Source organism: Macaca nemestrina, chromosome 15 (assembly GCF_043159975.1).
Source record: "Macaca nemestrina isolate mMacNem1 chromosome 15, mMacNem.hap1, whole genome shotgun sequence".
NCBI classification, from domain to species: Eukaryota; Metazoa; Chordata; class Mammalia; order Primates; family Cercopithecidae; genus Macaca; species Macaca nemestrina.
The window spans coordinates 23316273-23342405 of NC_092139.1; the positions used below are offsets into that span (position 1 = coordinate 23316273).

The following is a 26133-nucleotide window of genomic DNA, read 5'->3' on the forward strand; positions in this document are numbered from 1 at the left end:
TGGTCCTTTTACATTAGATGTTCTTTTTTGGTCTCTATAACTGCAAGAGTATAGGAATCAAGATTTTTTTTGTTACAAACTGGGTCAACAATGGCCTTTGCCACAGATTGATTTCCATAGACTTAGGAGGACTCTTAAATACCATGAAATATGTGACTTGGAAATGTAAGGTGTTTTGGCTTGTTTCCAGGCCCCTAAATGAACTGGTACCAAAGATGATGCCCTTTTAACATCACTGCCTTGGCATGGTGCCCAGTATCTGGTGGGGAGGCCCTCAATAATATTTAGTGAATGAGTGAATAGTTGCTTTAATTAACATGAAAGTGCTGCTGGAATCAATGATGTGAAAGGAAGGTTGATTCGTTTATTGACTGTACGCCTATGAGGGTGTATTATCTTTTCATTAAAGCAGATCAGAATTGCCCCAAATTGAGCACTCAATGCCCTGGCTTAATTTTCCCCACGAAAATGCACTATTTTGATGGCGTAAGCACTATTCATCATGTGTGTTTAATTTGTGCAGGAACATAAAGTGCTTCTCACTGGAACACCCTTGCAGAACTCCGTGGAGGAGCTCTTCAGTTTGCTAAATTTTTTGGAGCCATCACAGTTTCCTTCAGAGACCGCTTTCTTGGAGGAATTTGGAGATTTGAAAACAGAGGAACAGGTAATTAGGGACCCAAAGAATTGAGGAGACAATGTGATCATTATCTTCATCAAGAAAAGAGCAGGATGCTGTGGGGCCAGGATTTAGCAAGTTGTCACATTCCTGGCAAAATGAGCATTACCTCCTTTATTTTATGTGTTTGTTTATGTTGGGGAGGGTAAGCTGATTATTAGCGGTTCTTACTGCCCCAAAGGTTAGATGGGTCCATACCCAAAATATCTTATGTTGGTCTATCGGGCCTCCTTGCTTCACTAATTTCACATATTGTGTGTTCACTGATTTTGCTTATAGCTCTGGCCTTAGGAGTATGGTGCTTTCTTCTGCTTCCCTCATCCTTCATCCTTTCCCCTTCAAAATCTGCAGCTCGTTCCCAGGCCCATCTTCTTGAGTACAACACAATACACAGGTAGTGAGGAAAAGAAGGCAGTCACATACCTAGAGTAGTTGATAAGTCCTCTTTTGTCCAGATCAGCTGCGTTTCTGCAGTTTTCAAGGTCCAGTTCCAAGTCTACCTTGTTGGACTCAAAGCTAATAAAAAACAGCTGATAGTAATAAATACTTATTTCATATGAGTAGAAATCTCTACTAGGAATTATAGAAATAACCCAGACAAATTTACGTGCCATAAGAAGAACAAATAATAGAGTTGGTCCTTCAGAGGAGAGACAGGTCACATCTATTTGAGAATTAGAAAAGACTCCAGGGAGAGAGTACAATTTGAAAATGCATCTTGAGGGATGGGCAGGTTTTCACAGGTATAGAAAGAAGAGGTGGTAACCACTTTGCATAGAAAAAAAAAAAAACCAGCAAAATCAGAGTCATGGTAGTTATTCACTAGTGGGGAAACATCTGATTAAGCTGAAAACAGTGAATGAATTGGAAATATAAGGCCAGAAGTCTTTAGGGTTATATTGTGGGAAGATCTTGAAAGGTAGTTTGAAGAATTTAGTAGGTAATGGAGAAGCCATACAAGGCCTTATTACAGGAATGACATAATTAGCTCTGCCAAATTAATTCAGCAATGGTGTGTAAGTGGGTTGGGGCAAAGAATGAGGGGAATGAAAACATTTGGGAATTTTGCCCACATGTCAAAATTGTGGGGTTCCAATCTCTTCCTACTTCTGATGCAAGTCAGACTTGCATCAGAGCAGTGAATAATCAAACTTAATTCCTACATTTGCAGTATCTATTGACTTTCAAAAGCCAGCTCCAATCTTCTCTTCGTTTTTGGACCATTAGAAATGCATCCTCTTCTCCCATTGCACTTAATTTGTGGTATGCATTTTTTCTTCTTCCTAGACAAAGATCTCCTTGAGGACAAGGCCCACATCTTCTCCCAAGTTGTGTTTGTTGTATTGACCAGCACAATGTCTGGCATATAGTAAACTCTAAATGATTCAAGGTATGAGCCAAGTGAAGGGCAAAAGCTGAACCCAGCATGTGGCAGATTGACATTTGACCCTATCTTTAACAATCAGCTAGCTGAGTCTTTTCCCTTTAGGTTCTTATATAGTAATTCCTTACCCACATGGGGGATTAGATTTCTAAGCACCCTTCGTTGGTAAAATGAAAGTCTCATAAAAAGATTAAGTTTAAGATTGGAGTCAGGTAGGAGAAAACCATACAAATTACATCAAATATTTTATTTGATATTTTATCTTTAATATTTATTTTTATATAATTAATTATTTTTAAATTTTTTGGCTTTCTGTATTTTTAATTGACAAAAATATGTATTGATCATGTACAATATGTTTTGAAATATGTATACATAGTGGAATGGCTAAACAGAGCTAATTAGCACATGCTTTTTGTGAGAACGTTCAAAATCCACTCTCAGCAATCTTCAAAAATACTGTACATTGTTATCAACTGTAGTCACCATGTTGTTCAGTAGATCTCTTGAACTTACTCCACCTATCTAACTAAAATTTTCTATCTTTTGAACAATACCTCCCTACCCCGCCCCACCCCCCAGTCCCTGGTAACCACCACTCTAATCTCTGCTTCTATGAGATGTCTGTATTTTAAAACACAGTAAATAAAAGTTCTGGAAAGCATCTGTTTCCAAAATAAAGCATGTTCATCATTGTCTAAAATCTGCTTTTGTAAGTAACTCTTCTGAATCACTCTCTGTAAATCACTTTGTATTTCTTCAGGAAGCAGTCCTGCAGCACACAACTTATTTATGCAGCGTGTACCCCTTTTAAAATTTTTGAACAGCCGTTTCTGACTGGAAACTTGATTTCTTTTGCACTTTCATCTTCCCTTATTTTGTTTTTCCACCAGAGTTAATCTTACCGGTATCATGTTTTAGCTCCAGGTTAACTCAGGTTCTTGGACTTTGAATCCCTTAGTCTGTCATTGTCTCACTGGGAGGGGGAACAAGTTACCTTGCTGGTGCAGTCAGTTGCATAAAGATCTGCTGTCCAGGCCTGTGCTTTTAGGGGAAGAACAGACAAGTTGTAGCAAAGAACACCATCAGACTTAAAGTGCCCCTGATGTGACAGATTCCATGATAGAACAGATGTCACCTATAACATTAATTCTTTACATACTGCTACACCCAAACATGTATGCTGCTTTTGTTACTTAAAAGGTATAGGAGGAATTCTTTTCCAGATCATCTCTACTTACTCCGTTCTCTCAGCGTCTAAGTTTCTTTTGTAATATATCACTCATACCTTCTAACATAATTTAAAATATTATTCAGGTAATTACTGTGCGTGTGGTGTGTGTATTAGAGAAAGAATGACAGAGAGACGTGTTTTCTCCATCCTAGAGAATAAGTACTCTTTTATACCTTTCTCCCTTTTTATCTTCTGAGATTGCCACTAGATTCTCAGTAATTGCTTGTAAATTAAAATCATATCCATAATTCCCTTTCAGTACTATTATAAGCCCCATTTTCAGGGGTCAATCGTGATCTTTCTATTAGTCTACTACCACAGTACTATGCGTAAATGTTCAAGAAATAAGAGTGAAGGTTGAAATACCCCAGTAATCGTTAAATCAGGATTGAGGTAGGTAAATAGGTCTCATTTCCCTGGACAGGTAAAGAAACTGCAGTCTATCCTAAAACCAATGATGCTTCGACGGCTGAAAGATGATGTGGAAAAGAACCTTGCTCCCAAACAAGAGACGATCATTGAGGTGGAACTAACCAATATCCAGAAAAAGTACTACCGTGCCATCCTCGAGAAGAACTTTTCCTTCCTGACCAAGGGGGCAAATCAGCACAACATGCCCAATCTCATCAACACCATGATGGAGCTGAGGAAGTGCTGTAACCATCCCTACCTGATCAATGGTGAGTCAGGGGCACTGTGAAGTTACTCAGGACTGCCATGGCCTCTGCCAGAAGCTAATGATAATCAAATAACTCGTGTATTGAATTTTCATTATCTGCTAGCATGTATGCATTCTCACCTTTTTACAGAGTATAAAACTGAGATTCAGAGAGCTTGATGGATTTGCCTAAGCAGTATAGCTACTAAGGACCAAGAGCCAAGGTTTGAACTTAACTTCTGCCAACACGCTGCCGCACAGCATGTACTCTGCTGGGCAGGAAAGGGATATCACTCACCAGTTTGCTGCCCTTTATTTGTTCAAAGTCTGGCACACACTTTCTACTTGGGGACAGGAAAATGTGTTACTTAGCTGAATCAGTGAAAATGCTGCAATGACATTAAAACTCTCTGCAGACAAATTAACAGTTAACCAAACTAGTTAGAGAAAATGTTGGGAGGATTTTTTTTTTTTTTACAATGAAACTTTTTGAGAAATTTTAAAATCACAGTGTGGCTTGGATTATCTTATAGTCTTTGTGATGTCAAGAGGTGTGAAAGTCCTTCTTGTCTGGGAAGGTTTCTTGGGTGAGTCAGCTTAGGACTTGGTATCTCAGATCCTCACTCTACTTGGTGAGACTTCCCAGGAGAGTGGAGCACCCGCGTTCTCTCCTGCTGCCACTGCAGAGCCCTCTGCTGAAGGGACAGACCAACGTGTACCCAGCATCTCCTCACTGAACTGCTGGTCTAGGACCTAAGAATTCACTTCATTTTTCCCAGGATCTGTAAAGCAGAGTACAACCTTTATCCTTACATTCTGTCCAGGGAATAGTTTTGTTCCATTCCTTTTCAGGAGCAGAGGAGAAAATTCTAGAAGATTTCCGAAAAACCCACAGCCCTGATGCCCCTGACTTTCAGCTGCAGGCCATGATTCAGGCAGCAGGGAAGCTTGTGCTGATTGATAAACTACTCCCTAAGCTGATTGCGGGTGGCCACAAGGTACTCATCTTCTCCCAGATGGTGCGTTGCCTCGACATCCTGGAAGATTACCTCATCCAGAGAAGGTGAGACTTGTGTCAAAGCCCTGCATTCAACACTGGGACAGTTCCTTTTCTTTGATATTTTTTTTTGATCCATTCAAAAATGTTGTTTAAACACAAGAAGACATTCAAAAATGGAGAAAAGGAATCTCCTTTTAAAGACTGACTGAAATTCAGAGTTAAATTTTATGACCAAATGGACCCAAGTTTAACTGTCAAGAGTAAATTTCATGACCTATGATGTAGAGTCCTTGCTTTGCTTAAAAAAAAAATTCCACATATTTATTTATATTCACTTTAGTTGGAGGAAACAATCCAAATAACATTAGAAAAGTCTAGGAAAATCATGTATTTACATTTTTGTTGCTTAATAATGGTGAAAGAAATATATCCTGGAAATCATCACTATATCAAATTTCTAAAAGAGCATAAACTGGCAACTCACAGAGAAGGAATTTGGGGATATTTTATGTCCTTTCTCAGCAAACCCTCTAAGGTTTTATGATGCACTGGCTATGGCATCCCAATTTATTTTCTTGTTCATACTCTTATAATTCCTTGAATCTAAGTTCCATTCCTCATGCAAATAAAAAGTCTGTGGTGCTGTGTGGGTTATTTGGATTCTGTATGGGAACTACATTTATTACCTCACATGTATTACCTTAGATTTTCAGTCATTGTGACACATCAATGATCTGAAGATGATAAATGAGTTTTTAAAAATGCATTCTTAATGATAAAAGACTTCCAAGGTTATAGAAACTGATAGCCTAGGCATTGCTAAGTCTAAAGAAAATCTTGTTTTCATAGCAAATCTCGGGTGTCTTAACAGATGTTCTTATTCTTTAACATTCTGTTTGCCCTTGTACATGTACTTTATAGCAAGAGGATTAAAAGAAATGACAAATTAAACTATGGCTATGCTGACATTGAATATAACATAAATAATTCTTCAAAGTCTGATTAGACAATAAAATAATTCATCAGAGCTGTATAGGAGAGATTTATATGTAAAGGATTCTTGAAACTTGTATTACATGAATAAATCAAAACTTGTAAAGCAGTTTTGTAGCTTTGAATTCACTGTAGATTAGGAGCCCATTGCCAGAGCACTTGCTTCTTATATTATCTTAGTCTTTAAAATATGTACAACTATTAGTTTGCAGATTTTTTAAAAAGAACCCCCCAAAATGAGTAATGGTGTATATAACAGACTTTTGGTAAGTACAGAAGTCTTTAGCTCTCTTTTATGCTATTTTCTCTTTATTATTTATTGCTCATTTTGTGTTCAAATTACTTAAGATTATAGCTTCTCTTGAAAATGTGGAAACATGTAACACTACCACCTGCACAATTCCCCATTCATCTTGAGGGTTGTCTTTTCAGTCTGTTCTTTCTGCATAAATATGTTTAGCTTTATTGTTTGAATTGCAGTGCTGTTCTACATTGTACTTTGTAAGTCATTTTTTATTTAATATATTATGAAATTTTTTTGTTTTTCTACAACAAAATTTTAATGATCTACATGATATTCTATTTTAAACATTTCCAATTTTTCAGCATTTTAAGGGACTCTATAAATCAATATCCCTTTTAAGTAGTTATGAATGTTTCCAGTTATTTCTTTAGGATAAATGTCAGTGCACATTTTTTAAAACATTTGATACACTCAGTGTTTACAAAATGCCCTCTAGTTAAGAGTGTTTTATTTATATTCATTTCTGAAATATCGTATGAGAATGCTTTTTTTCATATTCTGATCAATATTGTTTTTACTTCTTAATCTTTGCTAATTCAGTATTTCAAAATTATGATCTCTTTAATTTGTAATTGTGATTACTAATGAGAATGAGTATTTTTTCATATTTATTAGTTATTCGTATTTCATTTTTGTGGATTGATGTTTTTCCTGCATTTTTCTCTTAGTCTTTGACTTTTTGTTTATTAATTTATAAGAATTATTTGTTTACTTGAGAACATGTTGCAAAAACTTTCCCCAGTGTTGTTTTTGTTCTTTAATTTTATTTATGAGTATGGGTTTTCATTTATTTTATTTTTTGATGTCCTAAATTTTATAGTAGTCAAATCTTTGTCTTAAAACAACTTTAAATCCTTTTTTAGGCCTAAACCTAAGCTTAAATTAATGTGCTTTAAAAGACTTCTCTCTCATCTTAATCGTGAGACCCATATAAATATTCTGAAGTATGTTTGTATATATATATACTTTTTCTTTTTCTGAGACAATGTCTCGCTCTGTCACCTAAGATGATGAAGTACAGTGGGTCAATCACTGCGGCCTCAAACTCCTGGGCTCAAGTGGTCCTCCCATCTCAGCCTGCTGAGTAGCTGAATTATAGGCATACACCACCATACCCAGCCCTTCTTTTCATGTTTATGGCTTCTTCACCCAAGTTGCATTCAACAGGGTTCTTCTGGCCTTAATATTATCATTGTCTTTCTCTTTTTAGTTTAGTTTTTATTTTCATTAAAGTTGTACATGCACATGATTTGAAAAGCCATGTCATTCTATTACACTTATGAAAAATTATGTGCTGATTCACCCTGCACCTTCCGCCAGTTTCTCATATCCCAGAAGCATTTACTTTCAACTCTTTATGCTATTTCTTTTGGTATTTATAGCTGTATCTAAATAATGCTATTAGTTGTAATATCTTGGTTTTTTCAGTTGTAGGTATTATCTGTTCTCACTGTGGAAGATGAATGTTTAGGCTTCTTTCACTGCTCCTCATACCATCATGTATACAACTCCCTGTCCTCTCATCTTCCCAGTATGCCACATAATACTTGGAGTTAGGTTAATATTTGTTGTTTATTATGACTTATGAAAATGTGAAATTACAGCTGAGCTATGTCATGTGCTGTTTAATTTTCATTCTTGTACAGTTTTTATTTTCTTTGAAACTAAAAATTATCTTTTTGATTGCTTATTTTTCTATACACCTATTATAATTCAGCAGCAAACTTTACCCTGGTTGTCTAAATCCCCTCTGGTTATGTTCCAACACATCAGTTTCCTCTTCTCTAGGCCATATCTTCTGGGGCCTCCTGACCTGCTCCTGCCTGGCCTGTTGCTGTTCCCCACAGAGTACACAGTTGTCAGCTGTGATCTGCCTTCTTTCTCATGCTGACAGCTTTCTTTTTTTTCCTCTTAAATCAGATCTTCTTGTTGGTGGATTCCATGTTGGAGCACCTCTTCCAGGAGCTCCTGAGAAAGGGTGAATGATAAGTAAATTTTGAGACATGGTCTGAAACTGTTTTACTCTGCTCTCATTCTTAAGGAATCTTTTCACAGGATTTGAGATTCTAGGTTGTAAATCATTTCCCTGCAGAATTTTGAAGGTGTTAATCCACTGTCTTCTAGCCTCCAGGGTTACCATTGAGAAGTTCAAAGCCCTTAGAATTATTAGTCTGTCTATGTGTTATGTTTGTTCTTTTTAGAAGTTTTTGTGTATTCTCTTTGTCCCCAGTCCTGTGAAATTTTATAATGAATTGCTTCATTGGTGCTGGATACTAAAAAGATCTTTCCCATCTGAAATCTAAGTTCACATGCTGGGGAATTTTCTTGACTTTATCTTTCACTATAATTATATTTTTTAATTTCACAGAACATTTTTTGTAATTTTTCTATTTTTAATAGCACCATTATTTCACAAGGACAGTGTCTTCTCCTGTCTTTCTTTTTTTTTTTTTTTTTTTTTTTTTTTTGAGACGGAGTCTCGCTCTGTCGCCCGGGCTGGAGTGCAGTGGCCGGATCTCAGCTCACTGCAAGCTCCGCCTCCCGGGTTTACGCCATTCTCCTGCCTCAGCCTCCCAAGTAACTGGGACTACAGGCGCCCGCCATCTCGCCCGGCTAGTTTTTGTATTTTTTAGTAGAGACGGGGTTTCACCGTGTTCGCCAGGATGGTCTCGATCTTCTGACCTCGTGATCCACCTGTCTCGGCCTCCCAAAGTGCTGGGATTACAGGCTTGAGCCACCGCTCCCGGCCTCTTCTCCTGTCTTTCTAAGGCTAATCATGATAGAATTTTTTTATCTTCATCTGTTTTCTCCAAGTCATATTTTTTCCCATTTGTTTATATCTGTCTTTCATGTTAGAATTTTAGGTTCACTTTTTTTTTCCTTTTCTTCCCCCTCCAGCTCTTTACAGTGTTAGTCCACTGTGCCCTGGCCCCTGTGATTTCTTATGAGAAGTTCTGCAGTCGTTCACGTTGCTGCTCCCTGTGTGCAATACATTGACTTATTCTGGCTGCTTCTAAGATTTTCTTTTAATTTTTGGTTTTCAGCAGTTTAACTGTGATCATTGGGATTCATCCTGCTTACTGAGCTTCTTGAATTTGTAAATGTATGTCTTTCATCAAATTTGAGAAGCTTTTGATCACTATTTCTTCAATTTCTTTTTGTTTTTGCCCCATTCTCTTGGTTATTTGTGAAACTAATTACCTGTTTATTTGACCTTGAGATATTCCCCACAAGTCCATGGGCTCTGTTTTTTTAAAAATCATTTTTCTCTCTCTTTTAGCTGTCTTCAAGTTCACTGACTCTTTTCTTTATCATCTCCATCATGCTTATTAAGCACACTCTATGCTTTATTTATTTATTAGTTCTAAAATTTCCATTTAGTTCTATGTTTATTAACGCTTTGTTTCTCTGTTGAGTTTTCTTATCTTTTTATTCATGACTTAACATTCCTTGACTTCATCAAGCATAAGCATAATAGCAGCTTTAAAGTTCTTGTCTGAATTATAACATTGTAGGTTTGACGTTGACATCTGTTGTCTGTTCCCTTGAGAATGAGAATAACTGAGTTTTTCCCTAGACCTAGTGAATAGTATGTTCTAGAGCTTGAGGATTCTGTTACAGTGCTCTGAAGATGTTGATGGGTTTTATTTGGAAGCAGCTAACTAGGTTATCCTCAAAGTGCAAACTCTGTCAATGTCTCCGGTAGACAGTAGTTCCCATTTCAGACTACCACAGTCAGCCCCGAGCAAGTGTGAGTCAGAAGTCAGCCACAAACTTGGGCAGAGTTTATACCCAGAGTTTGGAGCTCCCATCTCTATTTCTCTGCTTTCTGGGGATCCCCTCTCACTCTCTGGCAGTCTTAGCTGCCCCAGGCATCTTCCCCTCATGTGTGTCAGAAAGACAACAACTTTTATCAATTACAGCTGATCAACATCTTGCCACCATAATTGTGGCCGCTCCTCTAGCTGAAACCACAAATTTCTATTCTTCTCCAAGATCTGTCTGCTTTTGTTAACTCGCCAGTGCCCTCAGGTTTTTCTGTTCATTCATTTTGGTTTTTATAGTTTGTCCAGAATTTGTCATTTGCTAGAGGGTTGGTGTGTTAGGACATTGCCCCTCCTTTCAGAAGCAGGGGCTGTGTGTTTCGTATCAGCCTCATGTCTGATATCTTAGGCCAGCAAGATGGGGGGCACTGTGGAGCCAACCAGAAGCTCTGAGTATGTGAGCAAGGCTTGTTGACTATGCACTTCACTTTCCATATGTGAGCACTGTGCATCTGGCTGGACCATTTTCATTGGGGACCCTACTGTATCAGCATTTTGAGGTCCTGTGCCTCTTACTCTCCCCTGCCTATAGGTGGAAACTTGACTGTATTTAGAGCTAATTGTGGGGGAGGGGTGAGAAAGAGTAAGGACTCTCACTATTTCTGTCTCTCTTCCCCTTTTCAGCGCGGCACATTCACTTTTAACTGTGGTTAGTATCTTCTAGAGTAGAGAGGATCAAGATCTTTTATTTTACCCTCTTCAAGGCGGGGGTAGGTGATCTAGAGGCTAAGTAAATACTTCAGCAAATATTCCACCAGTTTCCCTGTTTTTAGACTCTTTGTGTTGCTGCTTTCAGGGGAACCTAGTGCCACCAATGTTTGATCCCGTCAGATGTTCTGCACTATTAAATTAGGTTGTGTCTTGCCTGGGATTCTGCCTTCTTCAAATCAAATACGACTTTCCAGATTCCAGAATTTTATCACTTCTGTTCTTTTGGTGTATTTATTTGGGGAAGGGATTATACCTTTTTTTAAAAATCCTTTACTGTCATTTTACTAGAGGTTTGGAGAGATCAAAGAATTAAATGTGTATGTTAATTCATAATCTTTAACTGGATTATTTGATATTTTCTTTTTTCATTTAAGTCTTTAGCCCTTCTGTAATTTTGGTAAATGGCATATACTCGAAGTCTGATTTTCGTTTATTTCCAAATATATTGAATCTTCTAATTTTCTCTTTATTAAAATAGTCTATTTCCCTCACTCATAAAATTCTATGAAATATAGGGAGATATTATATATACTGGATATATGTCTAGCCTTTCTATTCTTTTGATCAGTAGTTTTATTCCTTTGCACATTTAGTATTCCAGATTAACTTGAGAATTATTTATTTATTTATTTATATTTAGAGATAGGGTCTTGCTGTGTCTCACAAGCTGGAGTGCAGTGGCATGATCAAAGCTCACTGCAACCTTGAACTCATGGGTTCAAGTAATTCTCCGACCTGCTCCTCCTGAGTAGCTAGGACGATAGACACATTGGCCACCATGCCTGTCTAATTTTTCTTTCTTTTTTGTAGAGGCGAAGTTCCACTATGTTGGCCAGGCTGCTCTTGAACTCCTGGCCTCAAGTGATCCTCCCGCCTTGACCTCCCAAACTGCTGGGGTTACAAGAGTGAGCCACCATACCTGACTTATTTATCTGTCTCTGTCTGCTCCAGCCCCTAACTCCAGAAAAATGTGTATGTATAGATGTATGTATACATACATACACATTTACATGTTTATATATACATATATTCGTGTGTTGGGATTTTTTTAGCTTTTTTTTTTTTTTTAGACATCTTTGCAAAATCAAAGAACATGCTTTTCACTACACTTAACTTGGGTCCTTCATATACACTGTTGTCTCAGTAAATATTTATAAAGTGTCTGCATTGTGCTAGAACTTACAGTCATAATGGTGAACAAAGCATAGCCCCTTAGTGTTATGTTACCATTCCTTCATATTTCTTACTGAATTAAATCCTAAGCATTTTATATGCTTGTAACTGTTGTGAGTGGTTTTTTGTGTTGGGTTTGTTTTTTTTTTTTTCCTTTTTTAAAATTAATTCTTCATGTTTTCCAGTTGATTATTGCTGGGAGACCAGAAAGTTGTTCATTTCCCTTCAGGCCTTTCTAAAGTCAACATTTCTTGTGCCAAAAACATGTCACTCCACTCCCTACCAGTCTGCTCCAGGCCAGTCACATAGAGGTTTTTTCCAGAGTGCCACCTGCTGCTTGTTGATATTTGATAGTATTTGATAGTGACTCAGAATTACAGTTTGAACCATATCAGCTCCTAGGGATCTTCTTAAAAATACAGTTGTCGCAGAGACTTAATTGCTGTGCTGAAGTTCAGTGTGGAAAATTTTATGATGTCTGATTTCTTCATTCAGACTTATTTGCCCTCAAGGTTTTCTTTGTTCTTGAGCCTCTTTGCCTCTCCAGCTGTCAGTTTGGTTTTGTTCCCGTATGATTTCATGCCAGACTCTGATATAGGAATGAGGGCATGGCCAGAGGATCTGGCTCAGAAGTGAGGGAGGAGCTCAAGTAATTCAATTTTTTTTTTAAGTTTTGCGTTCTTTGAGAGCACTCCCTGAAAACTAAACAAGTGATAGAGAATTATTCTGTTCATCTTGTTCTAAAAGTTCTGAAAGTGTTGTTACATTATTAATACAGAAAAACACTTATCTAATTTTATGGGAACGTTTTCCCTAGGTAATGGCTGAGCTGTATCATCACTGTCTATTGATTTCCCCTCCCCCTTAAGGCTGTGCTAATTCCCAGCCTCACTCTGATCCATGTGGTATCTAACTCTTATCTGATGACTAGGGGTGTCTTTTCAAAGAGCATGGAGTCTGTCCCTGCAGCATTAATCGTTCATATGTGTGATGGTGGTGGAGGGTGGAGGAGGGTAAATGGCTGTTCTTTAATTGAATCTCAACCCGGTTTTTGACTCCAAGTATTGTGCTTCCTCTATTGCATCACATACATGGCTAAACTTCTGTAACTGTTACAGATCCTCTGAGCATTGATTTATCAAAAACGTTTTGATACCAGTTATAGTTTGTGTTTCCACCTCCTGTTAGAGTTACAAGCTTCCAAAGTTTACTAGTGTCCCTTATGTATTCTCCATTTCTCCTCTTTATTGTTTAGGAAAACCTTTCTGTCCTAATGCATTGAAATGTAAGGTACAGTGTGAAAGCTATAAGTCAAATGGATGTGAGTTTAGCTCAACCAGCTGGAGGACTGAGCAAGATATTTTACTTGTATAAATTTTTGTTTTGTTCTGTTTTTAGGTTTTTGTCAGTGTAAAATGAGGATGATAATAGAACTACCTCATAGGATTATTGTGAGAATTAAATGTAATGATGTATACCAAGCATGTACCACAGGGTTTGGCACAGAACTGACACTTAAGAACTTGCTGCTAATATTATTATTGTGGTCGTTATGAATAATGGTGATAATTTAATCTATAGAATTCAGACATCTAATCCTTAGCCTTTGTCTATGACACAAAATCCTTTTAGTCTGCCTTCATGAAATCCTATCACCACCACCCATTTCATTTCCTGCTGAAGTTCTCATTTATTATTCTTGAGTGTATTATAATTTTAAATAAAGACGAAACAAAAATTGTACCCTTAATTTTAGGTATGGTTGTATTGTGGCTTTGTAAAAGGGAGACAGCATTTTCAGACTTGTTTCTTTACTTTATACATGTCCCTTATAAGTCTGAGTTGGTCAGGTTTCTTCATGTGCATTTCCTTGGGTGGTTTCTTTACATGGTTTTTTCTTTTCTTCAAGGAAGTCAAGATCATATTGCCAGATTTAGTTTTCCAAAGCCATCCTCACACAGAATTATCTACCCCTAGGGTATCTATCCTTATTTTCTTACGCTTATTTATGTAAGTTTTAGAGATCTGATTTCCCAAATTCTTGTCTGCTGATAGGATTTTGCCAGGATTCATGATCTTGGCTGTTGTCGGTTTGGGATGATTTGGTTCTTTTCTCACAAGTTTCCTATTACTTCTACTTCACTAACCAGTTCAGGTTTATAGGTCAAAATTGGGCCCAAAGTAACATTCCCCTTGTTAATTCATATGTTGTCAGGGGTAAATAAGAAAAGAATAAGACGCCCAGCAGCTGTCCAGATTGCTGCTATATTCTATGTTAATCCCATGATCTCCAACATAAAAAAGGTCCCTTCTGTTTTCCCTCTAGATGGACATGAGTAATATGTTCCCTTAGCAGTTTCATTTCTTATTCTCTTTCCTTTTACCCTTACCTCTACCATGCACTCCACCCCTGTTTCTTGATTTTCCACACAGGTGTATACCTTCTCAATGATATTCAGCTTTACTTTCTTACTTTATTTTCCTCTTACTATTCATCAGTTCCTTCACCCCTACCCCGCACACACACCTCAAAAACCTTTCCTTTCCTGTGATTTATACTTGGCAATATACTGCCCGGAAGACCTTGGTTTCAGCTATAAACTTGGAGGTTTTGCTGTGTACCTCCAAAGCTTTGAGGAGCATGGTAGGCTAGAAATGGCATAAAAGGACTGCCTCACAGTGTAATCTTACCATTTCTGGTTTACCCTAAAGTAGCTGGAAACTGATGAGAACTCAGTCCTTTTTATGAGCACTACTCAAAGTAGATGGGAAAGGCTTTTGTTTGTTTTTCCTGGTCTTATGATTAGATTTAGTACAAGTATAAACTGGGAAATACTTGAGAGAGTAAGTTGCTTGGGCTATGGGGATCAGTATTTTATGATTTAATTCTTCTAGTCCTTAGTTTACAGCTGGGTTTTTTGCTTTGTTTTGGTTTTTTGTTTTGTTTTGAGAGGGGGACATTTTGCAATACAGTTTTAAGTGCCCTGCTGCATATGTAGGGGGTGGGATTCCTTCTAGACTGCTGTCATTTAGTCCAAATTTAGACGTGAGGGATTTAAGGCCATCAGTCAACAGCTTCCTGCATTTTGTGCTGTTCTCCATTGAAGTCATGATTAACGCCTGGGCTTTCGTTCATTTGGGTCCCCTCAGATACACCTATGAGCGAATTGATGGGCGAGTACGGGGAAACCTGCGCCAGGCAGCCATCGACCGGTTCTGTAAGCCAGATTCAGACCGCTTTGTCTTTCTTCTGTGCACCAGAGCGGGAGGCCTGGGGATCAATCTCACAGCTGCTGATACCTGCATCATATTTGATTCTGACTGGAACCCACAAAATGACTTGCAGGTAACCACTAGGATGATTGCTCTTTACCTTAGCTGCCCTGGATCCCAGAACATCATGATAGGGCCTGGCTTGGCTACAGAGCATCCATGATGCTTAATGCTGTAGTGTCAGCTGGATGACAGGCTTAGGGCCTTGGTCAGGGGGTGAAACTGAATGAAAAGTAAATGTCAACCCTTCTGACTAATTAGAGAGTGTGGTTCTTTCCATTAAATCAAATGATGTTTGACAGTGGTAGCCTCCAGATACAGACTAGAACTACTAATTATTATTATTATCAGAAATAAAGATATTAAGCTTGACTAATTCTCTAATTCTTGATATGTAGATGATTCGGGCATTTTCACTCAGTTTGTTCGTTAAGACGGTCATGTTTCATGTACAGTAAACGAGTTAACCCAGAGGGGTGGGGAAGTTCCATGGCGTGGCAGGGGCAACAGGGACAGCCTTACTAGTTCCTTTGCTCTCCACACAGTGCAACACGTTAGAGTGTATATGTGTCCAGTTAAGTGGCTTTATGGATTCTATTTTCTGGTTTTAGCCAAACTAAATAACCTGTGGCTTTAAAAGATTACTGCAAAGATTAGAGTTGATACATTTTTTAAAAGCTAACATAAACAAGCAAGAAAATGGCAGGGTCCTGTTTGGAGTTCTTCATCAACCCTGTATCAAAGTAAAAACAATGGCATTTTAACTATATGGGATGTGAAGTCAGCCAAAAAGGATTCTAACTTGTCAGTAAGACTATTTGGAATATAGATTTACAGTCAATATCATTGATGATGAACTTCATCTAAAGTGTATATTTTATATATCTTGAGATATTTACTAATACTAGGATGATTATGGGTATGTGGTGAAGACGGTGGGTGGGTGGCTCAAAACCTTTTTCATAATACAGGTGATTGATCAAAAGAAGTTTGGAGCCTGCTGTTTGACAGGATTCAAGAGGTACTCTAGGGGATACTGCAAGAGAAGAGATGCAGGGAAGAGGGCACTAAGCCAATGGGTATCTGGGCTTCTTCTCTACCCACCCACTCCTACAGAGTTGCTACTTTGTCTTTGTCTTTCTCTCTCTCTCTCTTTTTTTTTTTTTTTTTTTTTTGAGACAGAGTCTCGCTCTATTCCCCCAGAGTAGAATGCAGTGCCACGATCTCAGCTCACTGCAGCCTCTGCCTCCCAGGTTCAAGCGATTCTCTTGCCTCAGCCTCCTGAGTAGCTGGGATTACAAGGGCCTGCTACCATGCCTGGCTAATTTTTGTATTTTTAGTAGAGATGGGGTTTTGCCATGTTGGGCATGTCGGTCTTGAACTCCTGACCTCAGGTGATCCGCCCGCCTTGGCCTCCCTAAGTGGTGGAATTAGAGGTGTCGGCCACTGCGCCCGGCCCTTTGTCTTTTTCATTTAATGAGTTTCCACATAAACTTGTGTTTGAAGAAAGCAGGCTATTAGTTGAAAACTAGTGCTTTAAATTATTAAGTTAGTGATGGTTAAAACTCTGAAAATAATGGTCGGGCATGGTGGCTCATGCCTGTAATCCCAGCACTTTGAGAGGCCGAGGCAGGAGGATCACAAGGTCAGGAGATTGAGACCATCCTGACTAACACGGTGAAACCCCATCTCTACTAAAAATACAAAAAAAAAATTAGCTGGGCGTGGTGGCGGACACCTGTAATCCCAGCTATTCAGGAGGCTGAGGCAGGAGAATGGCGTGAACCTGGGATGCGGAGCTTGCAGTGAGCTGAGATTGCGCCAGTGCACTCCAGCCTGGCCAACAGAGAAAGACTCTGTCTCAAAAAAAAAACAAAAACAAAACTCTGAAAATATTTCATGTTATACATCATAAAGTAAACTGTGTTCAACATGCAACCTCAAAGAAAACCAGTGATTATAACTAGCTTACCATCTTTCTACTGGTGAAAAGGTGGCTGAAAATGAGTTGCTAAATATAATGAATAACCCATTTTTAAAGGAGTAACACATTGAACACTAAAATAATAATAAGCAAAAACTAATATTTGATCAGCTCATTATCAAGAACTTACTTACAATAATGATACAGATTAAGGGGTGGAAAATGATTGCCTTTTGGCCTGCTGCCTGTTTTTAAAAATACTTTTAATGGAATATAATCTAACCCATTTGTAAGTATATAATCTATGGCTGCTTTCATGTTATGGTGGCAGAGTTGAGTAGTTGCAACAGAGACCTCATAGCCAACAAAACCTAAAATATTTACTATCAGGCCCTTTTCAGATTTTTGCCAACCCCAAAACATGATTTCTTAAGTCCTTGACAGTTATAAAGTTCTCGGCTTCTTTGTGATGCTCACCTGACTGTGAGGCATGGCAGCTGAGAGAATAATGGCACAGGAAACCAAAGTTGAATGGCCAGTTTGAGAACACCTGGCTGGACATTCCTAAAGGGATATCCAGGAGGATCAGTGGAAGCATGGGGCTGGCAACGGCTCATGGCCAGAGGCAAAGATTTTGGAATGACCATGCTTCACCGAGGTGAAGTCTAAATATTACCAATTGAATAGGTGCAGTGCCAATGGGAAAAGCAAGAACCTAGTGGAGTGAATATTCAAACCTAGTGGAGAAGGCGAAGTCATCTGAGGTGACTGATTTATATGTGTAGCATCCAGAGAGGTTGGGTGAGGCTGTCCAGAATGAGGGTCTTGGATGAAGGGAGAAGCTTTGGAGTAGCTGTTCTCAATGTCCACTGCTGGGGAGCTGGCAAGAGATGAATTAAGGAATAGCAGTGAAGTCCAAACTGAAATTGGATAGTGTGAACTTTATTAGTGTGTTGAGTCAGTTTCTGAACTTCCTCTAATGCTCAGCCTGAATGAAGAAATGAAGAAGACCAGCACTGCGGAAGATCCAAGGTGGAAGATGCAGGGTGGGAATTCGTATGGAGAATGCAGCAAAAGGTTACCGCGTGAGAGAGAACATTTGTACAACTCAGAAGGAATCATCCTTTTTTTTTTTTTTTAATGTCTAGGTAGAGATGAAAGAATTGAGAAATGTAGAGCAGTTTTAGGACAGGGGACTAGAAGAATGGCTGTTAGTGAGTGGGACTGGTGGGCTATAAAAAAGATGTGATAGAGGAAGTTCCAAATTCTGTGTCTCCCACAGAGATGGAGCAAGGTTCTTGCTTGCTTGGTGTGATGAGGAAGAGAGCAAAAGGGTTTTTCCAAAAGCAAGAGGGCTGGAGACTGTCCATGGAGCGATGCACACTCCCCACACAAACACACACATTCCCATGCCCCTTGGCATTTGCCCTTGCACCCACGTGCTATAAATATAGAATATTTAATCCAGAGAGAGTGTGGAGACTGGGACGCTGAGATCATCGTGTTCCTCTTCCCAAATCCTCCTCTCCTCCTCTTGCTTTCCAGAAAATGAAGGCACAGGTTCATTAGGATCCAGGATAGAAACTGCATACTACTTAGAAATAACAAAAGAGATTAAAGTTAGCACTGAGCGATCTTAACAATATTATTGTTTTATCTGGACTATTAAAGGAAAACCAATTTTTATGTCCCCTTAATGGGGAGATCTTATCTAGAGTCAGGTAAGTGCCACACCCTCTCCCAAACCTTGAATATGTCTGTATTAGCATCAATGTGTGTACAGAATTGAAGGGTATCAGTTCGCCTTTTCTCACCATCATTTAGAAGACATAGGCTCTAATTTAGTCCTGGCACAGCAGCAGCAGCTGCAGCAGCAGGTATTGTCTAGGTTTCCGATAACACCTAAGGTTAAGAAGTGACACAAGACGATAACAGTAGCCTGAGAAGGAAAGACAAATGAAAAACTGGGTTTTTATCTTCTTTCTTCTTAGAAGTAGGCCACTGTTGCTGCTACCCCTGACGGCAAAGGCAGACCTCTTGGGAATAACATGGTATCATGCCCCCCTCAGAGACAATAAGCACCTTCCTCTTCCATTGTTCCATGATACTTCTGCTTCTTTCTTATTCTCTGGGGGACCTTTTGCACCTGGAGGCAAGAGTTCCTTAGGGTTGAAGAGGGTTCAAGATAACAGTGGTGGGCTGCACAGTTCTGTGCCCTTCCTGCTGCTAAGGTCCCTGAAGGCGGAATTCAGAAAGTGTGGGAGCAGATGTCCCGGCCAACAGCACAGCCACAGGATAATGCAGCTGCTGCATGTCTGCAGGATTTTGGAAGTGAGTTGGGAGTCCAGAGTGAGGAGCCAGGCCCTTTCCACAGTCGCCAGAGGGAGGTCTCAGGAAACCCACACTGCTCCGAGGGGGAGAGGTCAGGACCCCTGTGCCTCTTACTCTGCTGCCACCATGTTGCTTGCACCCCCTATTTCTTATCTTTTTAATTTAATTTTATTTTTTCAGAAGACAAAATCTCACTATGATGTCCAGGCTAGACTGCAGTGGCTCGATGTCAGTTCACTGCAACCTGCACCTACCTCAGCCTCCCGAACAGCTGGGGTTACAGGTACAAGCCCCATGCCTGGCTAATTTTTGTAATTTTTGAAGAGAAGAGGTTTCGCATGTTACCTAGGCTGGTCTTGAACTCCTGAGCTCAAGTGACCCACCCACCTCAGCCTCCCAAGTGCTGAGATTACAGGCCTGAGCCACTATGCCCCGCCTACATCCCCTATTTCTTGACAGTGTGTGTGTCTGGAGTTTGGAGGATTGCACCTGTTGAGTTTTCTTTGCTATGAGAAAGTAATAATTTGTAAATGTATACACAAATAGTATACTATGTAGTCATTTATTCAGTGACTATCTCTTGATCACTGGAACATGCCAGGTGTTACTTAAAGTATTGGAGAGACACCAGTGAGCCAGACTGACACTTTTATTTCAGTAGGATAGGCAGACAATAAATGAGGAAAAATAAGATAATTACAGATAAGCAATATTTACTGCAAAGAAAATAAAATAAGGGGATAAGAATGATGGGAGTTGAGGCTGGGCGCAGTGGCTCACGCCTCTAATCCCAGCTCTTTGGGAGGCTGAGGCGGACAGATCACCTGAGGTCAGGAGTTGAAGAGCAGCCTGGCCAATATGGTGAAACCCCGTCTCTACTAAAAATATAAAAATTAGCCCAGCATGGGAGTGGGCACCCGTAACCCCAGCTACTCAGGAGGCTGAGGCAGGAGAATTGCCTGAACCTGGGAGGTGGAGGTTGCAGTGAACCAAGATCGTGCCATTGCACTCCAGCCTGGGCGACAAGAGCAAAACTCCATCTCAAAAAAAAAAAAGAAGAAGAATGATGGGAGTTCTTTGCTCTGATTTAGATAAGAGTGGTCTAGGAAGACTTCTTTAAGAAGATGACATTTGAGCAGAAATAATGAAAAGGATCTTAAATTACAAGATAAGAAGGAAGAATGTTCCAGACAGAACAAAGAGTATGACCATGTAGAGTGGGATGTCAATAGGTGGCACCCCTGAAGCTCAGGATGGGACAGGCACTTATTACACAGCACCAGTCCTAAACAGAATGAATCAGGTTCCTTTTGAGTATGCTGCTGCCTCTCCTTGTCAGTGTCCTCTTTTTTTTTTTTTTTTTTAACTCCTTTCTGCTGCCCAAAAGCACCCCTTTCCCATTCTGTGAATTCATCTGTGCTTCCTGTTCTCAGCTAGTTCTTGACTTATTTACCTGACAGATTTAACCTCAGAGAGGATCTTGCTATGTTGACAGCCCAGATTGGTCTCAAACCCCTGGCCTCAAGCAGTCCTGCCTCAGACTCCCAAGGTGCTGGGAAGATGGGCAAGAACCACAACACCCAGCCTGTTTTTTTGTTTTTTTGTTTGTTTGTTTTCATTGTCAGAACATCGTTACTCAGTTCTGTTTGGCCTTTGCCCACCACAAATGTATTTAAAAATAACAAATTGTGAGCCCACAAATCATTAGAGCTCTATAATTTTCTCCAGGTATTGTAGCACCACCGCCCCCTAATTGTGTTTTACTCCAAAGGTTTTTATATTTATACCTTTGCTGATGCATTTCCTTTGAACTTCATCTGAGTTCCTGGCCCTGGTTCTGAATGTTTCTTTTTCTACCTCATGTTTGTTTGGTCAAGTTCTCTTAGGAAAATAAAGAATGGTTTGAGATTTGACTGTAAAATGATGAGTCTCTTAAATGTGATGGGACTCACCCTGTTGTCCTTCAGGTAAGTCATCTTGGGGCAGAACATGTTTATTTCTATGTAATTTAGCTGCTTGTGGCCTCAGCTCTTCCAAACAGGGGTTTATTTTTCTCGGTTAACAAGTCCTGGCCGGGCGCGGTGGCTCAAGCCTGTAATCCCAGCACTTTGGGAGGCCGAGACGGGTGGATCACGAGGTCAGGAGATCGAGACTATCCTGGCTAACATGGTGAAACCCCGTCTCTACTAAAAAATACAAAAAACTAGCCGGGCGAGGTGGCGGGCGCCTGTAGTCCCAGCTACTCGGGAGGCTGAGGCAGGAGAATGGCGTGAACCCGGGAGGCGGAGCTTGCAGTGAGCTGAGATCCGGCCACTGCACTCCAGCCTGGGCGACAGAGCGAGACTCCGTCTCAAAAAAAAAAAAAAAAAAACAAGTCCAGAGGTAGGCAGTTGAGGACTAGTGAGGCGACCTCATAGTGTCGTCGGAGTCCCGGGTTCTTCCTGTCTTTCTGCTCTACTGGCCTCAGTATGTGTGGTTTACAGCCTCTTGGTTCCATCCCAGAAAGGAAAAATAAGGAAAGAAGGCATATTGGATTTTACTGGCAAGCAGAACTTTGGCATATATCTTCAGGAGGCTCTGTTACACCTCATTGTCTAGGACTGTGTTACCTGGCCATCCCTGGGAGGTTGGGAGAGTTTTGGTTGAACATGTTGCTGCCCTGTACAAGAATCAGGGTTCTGGTAGTGAGCAAGAAAGAGATGGATGCTACGAAGGCCATTAGCAGTGTCTGCAGGGCTCCTCCGTGATACTTTTGCTCAGAACTTTTCAACTCCCTCTTGTAATTTACCCTCAACACCATATGAGCCAGAAAAAGAAATCAGGTCTCATAAACCATATTGTTTAGCTTGATCACTTCCTTAATTTGCAGAATCATTCATCAAACCTTCTCCCAGTAGCAGAGATTTGCTGCCGCTAAAGATACAGAAAGAAGGTCCAGCAACGAATTATAATAGCCAAAGACTACACAACTCTATTCAGCGATAGATGACTAATTGAACAAACTATAGTATATTCAGCTTTGAAAAAAGAATGAACAATATCACTGTATCCTGCTATGGAATTGTACCCTGGGTATATTGTTAAGTGGGGAAAAAAATAAGGTAGAAGAAGTTTGTACTGTATGCTAGCGTTTATCTTAAAAGGCTGTGTGTCTTTGTATCTGTCCCTTCCCTACCGAAGATAAAACTAAAACAAACTTCGTGTGTGTTTTTGTTTTTGTTTTTTTGAGACGGAGTCCTGCCCTGTCACCCAGGCTAGAGTGCAGTGATGTGACCTCGGCTCACTGCAACCTCCACCTCCTGGGTTCAAGCAGTTTTCCTGCCTCAGCCTTCCGAGTAGCTGGGATTACAGGCACGTGCCACCACGCCTGGCTAATTTTGTATTTTTAGTAGAGACGGGGTTTCACCAGTTGGCCAGACTGGTCTCAAACTCCTGACCTTGTGATCCGCCCACCTTGGCCTCCCAAAGTGCTGGGATTACAGGCATGAGCTACCGCACCCGGCCTACAAACTTCGTTTTTAAATGGTTACCCTTAGAGAACAGGATGGAAGTGACAGGGAAATAAACTAGTTTTTCCAAATATGCCGTTTTGTGTATTTGACTTTGGAACTCTTTTAAGTATTTTACCTCATTATTAAAACAAAATTAATTTTTTAACCTTTTTAAAAAGTTGCAAAAATTATGTAGAATTCCAATGTACACTTTACCCAGCATCCCTTAATGTTGACATTTTATATAACCATAGTATAATGATTGAAACCAAGAAAGCAACATTGATATGATGCTCTTTAACTAATCTACAGACCTTATTCATATTCATTCCTTCAGTTTCCTAGAAATATTTTTTTTTGGCTCAGTATCCACATTCCATTTAGAAGTTAGGACTCCCTAACCTTCTCCAGTCTGTAACAATTCCTTTGTCTTTCTTTATCTTTCATGACCTTGACACTTTTGAAGGGTACTGACCAGCTGTTTTGTGGACAGTTCTCAGTTTGCATTTGCCTTATGTTTTCTTATGGTGAGATTTGAGGTTACGCATTTTAGGCAAGAGTATCATAGAAATCATATTACATCCTCCTCAGTGCATTTTATCAGGGAATGCATGATATGACCTACATCTTATTACTTGTGATGTAACTTTGATTACTTGGTTAACGTGCCATCTGCCAAGTTTTTCCACCATAAAATAACTATTTATCTCTAAAAATTAGTATCTTCTGAGTGAATATTTTGAGACTCTTATCCTGGTTTTCATCCTACTTCTGTCCATTAATTTTAGCTTCCATCAATGGTTCTTGCTTTCAGTAAATTATTACCATGGTGTTTAGCTGATGGTAATTTTCTATTCTCATCATTCCTTCTACATTTATTAATAAGAATTCTATTATAACAAAGTTGTCCTTTGTCTCCCATTTATTTATATCAGTATTGACTTGTGGATATTTCTTTTATTTTATAATCCATTACTCTATTTTGTTTTCAAGTTGTTCAGATTTGGCCATTGGTAGCTCCTTCACATTGGCTTCTATATTTTTTTGACATACTCCCATCGTTTTTTGAGTGCTTCCTTACTTTCTGGCACCATGAGATGTTCAAGTTCATGTTACATTTTTCCTGCCCCCGCCTTGGAATTGACCATTCTCCAACGATCCTTGCTTGCTTTTACTTGAGAATAGCATTTAGAAACTAAGCTCTGGCTACTAGGTATGCCCACTGCTACTGGAGTGTTATTGCTTCTAGAACCTCTGTGCACATGGAGCTAGGAAGCAGATGTATGCATACTTACACAAGCACTTACACCACACAGCTATATTTATTCTGTATATATTCATCCATAGTGAATTTTCTGATTACAGTGCGGCATCACAGCGTTCATTATAGTCTCCTCCTCTTCCTTATTTGTAACTTCTTTCTCTGGCAGGATGAAGCCTGGACCTTGTTATCGTAACACGGTATATTTACTCATTTATTTCATCCTAGTATACACATCAAGTAGTTTTAGAATTGCTAACCCATATTTTGTGAAAAATACATTTACCAGAATATAATGTTGGTCTATAATGGATTTTGGGCTTTAGTATTACAGTATATAATCAGAATACTATTTGCCAAAGTTGCTTAGTTTAGTTGTTTTCTTCACTACCTGCTTCAGTGTGGTTAAATTAATAGGGGGAAACATCAATTCCTAAAACTCAAAAGCAAAATGAAACAATTGAATCTAGCTGTGTATCAAGTGAATAGCATATAACTCACAGAAAAGGATTATTTCAAGGGTCTATATTTGATGTTTATACATTTTTATTTCTATATAATTTCATTTTGCAACTCCAGCGTACCCTTTATCCAGATTCACCAGCTGTGTTTACAGTTTGCCTCATTGACTCTATCATTTTTGCCCTTTCTCACTCTCTCCTTTGTGTCTCTGTCCCTTTCTTTGTCTGAGTACATGTATAGATACCGACATCACTTTTTGACTGAGATATTTGAGAGTAAGTTGCAGGCACTGTACCCCCTTGTCCCCTAAATACTTTCATTGTGTATTTCACTCAGTACAAGGACTTTCTCTTGTTTATTCACAGTTCAGTTCTCAGAATCAAGAAATAAAAATACTGTTCTCCAATCCACAGTTCATATTCAAGTCTTATCATTTGTTTCAACATATTTTATAGCTGTCATTTCCCCAGTCCAGGATCCAATCCAGGATCACCCATTACCTTTAGCTGTCGTGTCTCTTTAGTCTCCATTAATCTGGATCAGTTCCTCGGTTTTTCTTTTTATTTTATGACCTTCAAGCTTTTGAAGAGTACTGGCCACTTTTTTTGTAGGTTGTCCCTCAGTTTGAATTTGTCTGTATTTCCTCAGGGTTGGATCTAGGTTTAGTACTACCACAGAACTGACACAGCCATCTCAATATATCATATCAGGAATAACATGGTGTCCATTTGTCTGATGATGGTAACTTTGATCACTTAGTACAGTGATGTCTATCAGATTTCTCCACTTATAAAGTTTCTGTTTTTCCCTTTGAAAATAATAAGTAATTTTGGAGAAATAAATTGGAATTGTACCTATTCCTCATCAAAGTATCATCCATTGGTTTTAGCATCCATTGATTATTTTTGGCTGAATCGATCATCACTTTGATGGTTACAAAGTGGTGATTTTCTGTTGCTCTGAACTGGTTAGTTAGCATTCTACTATAAGGAAGAGTGTTCCCTTTTTCTCCCATTTATTTATGTCAATATGAATACATGGGTTCTTTTTTTATGTAGTGAGTTATAATCTGTTACTATCTTTATTTCGAAGTTCTGTTCGTATAGTTCTAGACTTAGCCAGTGGAGTCTCTTCGAGCTTTAAGTGTTATTCTCATATGTCTCTCTCATTCATTGAGTACTTTCTTACCTCTGACACAGTAATATGTTTCAGACTTATCCTATACTTTCTCTACCGCAGCCCTAGCTACAGTTAGCCATTTCTCTAGCACACTGTGCCTCTGTTGTATAGAGAATGGTTTTTAGTAATCAAGATTCAGGAGTTAGGTGTGTTCATTGCTACTGCAATGATGTTTCTTCTAGGCCCTCCCAGTGGACGTAGCTGAAATACACACAGAAAGAGAGACTATAAATATGCATATGTGTAAATATA

The 26133-nt window shown here is 39.2% G+C and overlaps 1 protein-coding gene across 8 annotated transcripts in view; it reads left to right on the plus strand.

Annotated features, from left to right (window-relative positions):
• The window catches only part of LOC105496364 (chromodomain helicase DNA binding protein 6), a 214516-nt gene that overhangs the window by 126170 nt on the left and 62213 nt on the right, over positions 1-26133 (plus strand). For all 8 annotated transcript variants that reach the window (XR_011613333.1, XM_071079296.1, XM_071079297.1 and 5 more), the window contains 4 exons: positions 524-667; positions 3722-3977; positions 4808-5018; positions 15111-15306. Coding sequence is in view for 7 of the 8 variants with exons in the window: in XM_071079296.1 (XP_070935397.1) it covers positions 524-667; positions 3722-3977; positions 4808-5018; positions 15111-15306 (807 nt within the window). In the remaining variant the exon portion in view is untranslated. The remainder of the gene's footprint in view (positions 1-523; positions 668-3721; positions 3978-4807; positions 5019-15110; positions 15307-26133) is intronic.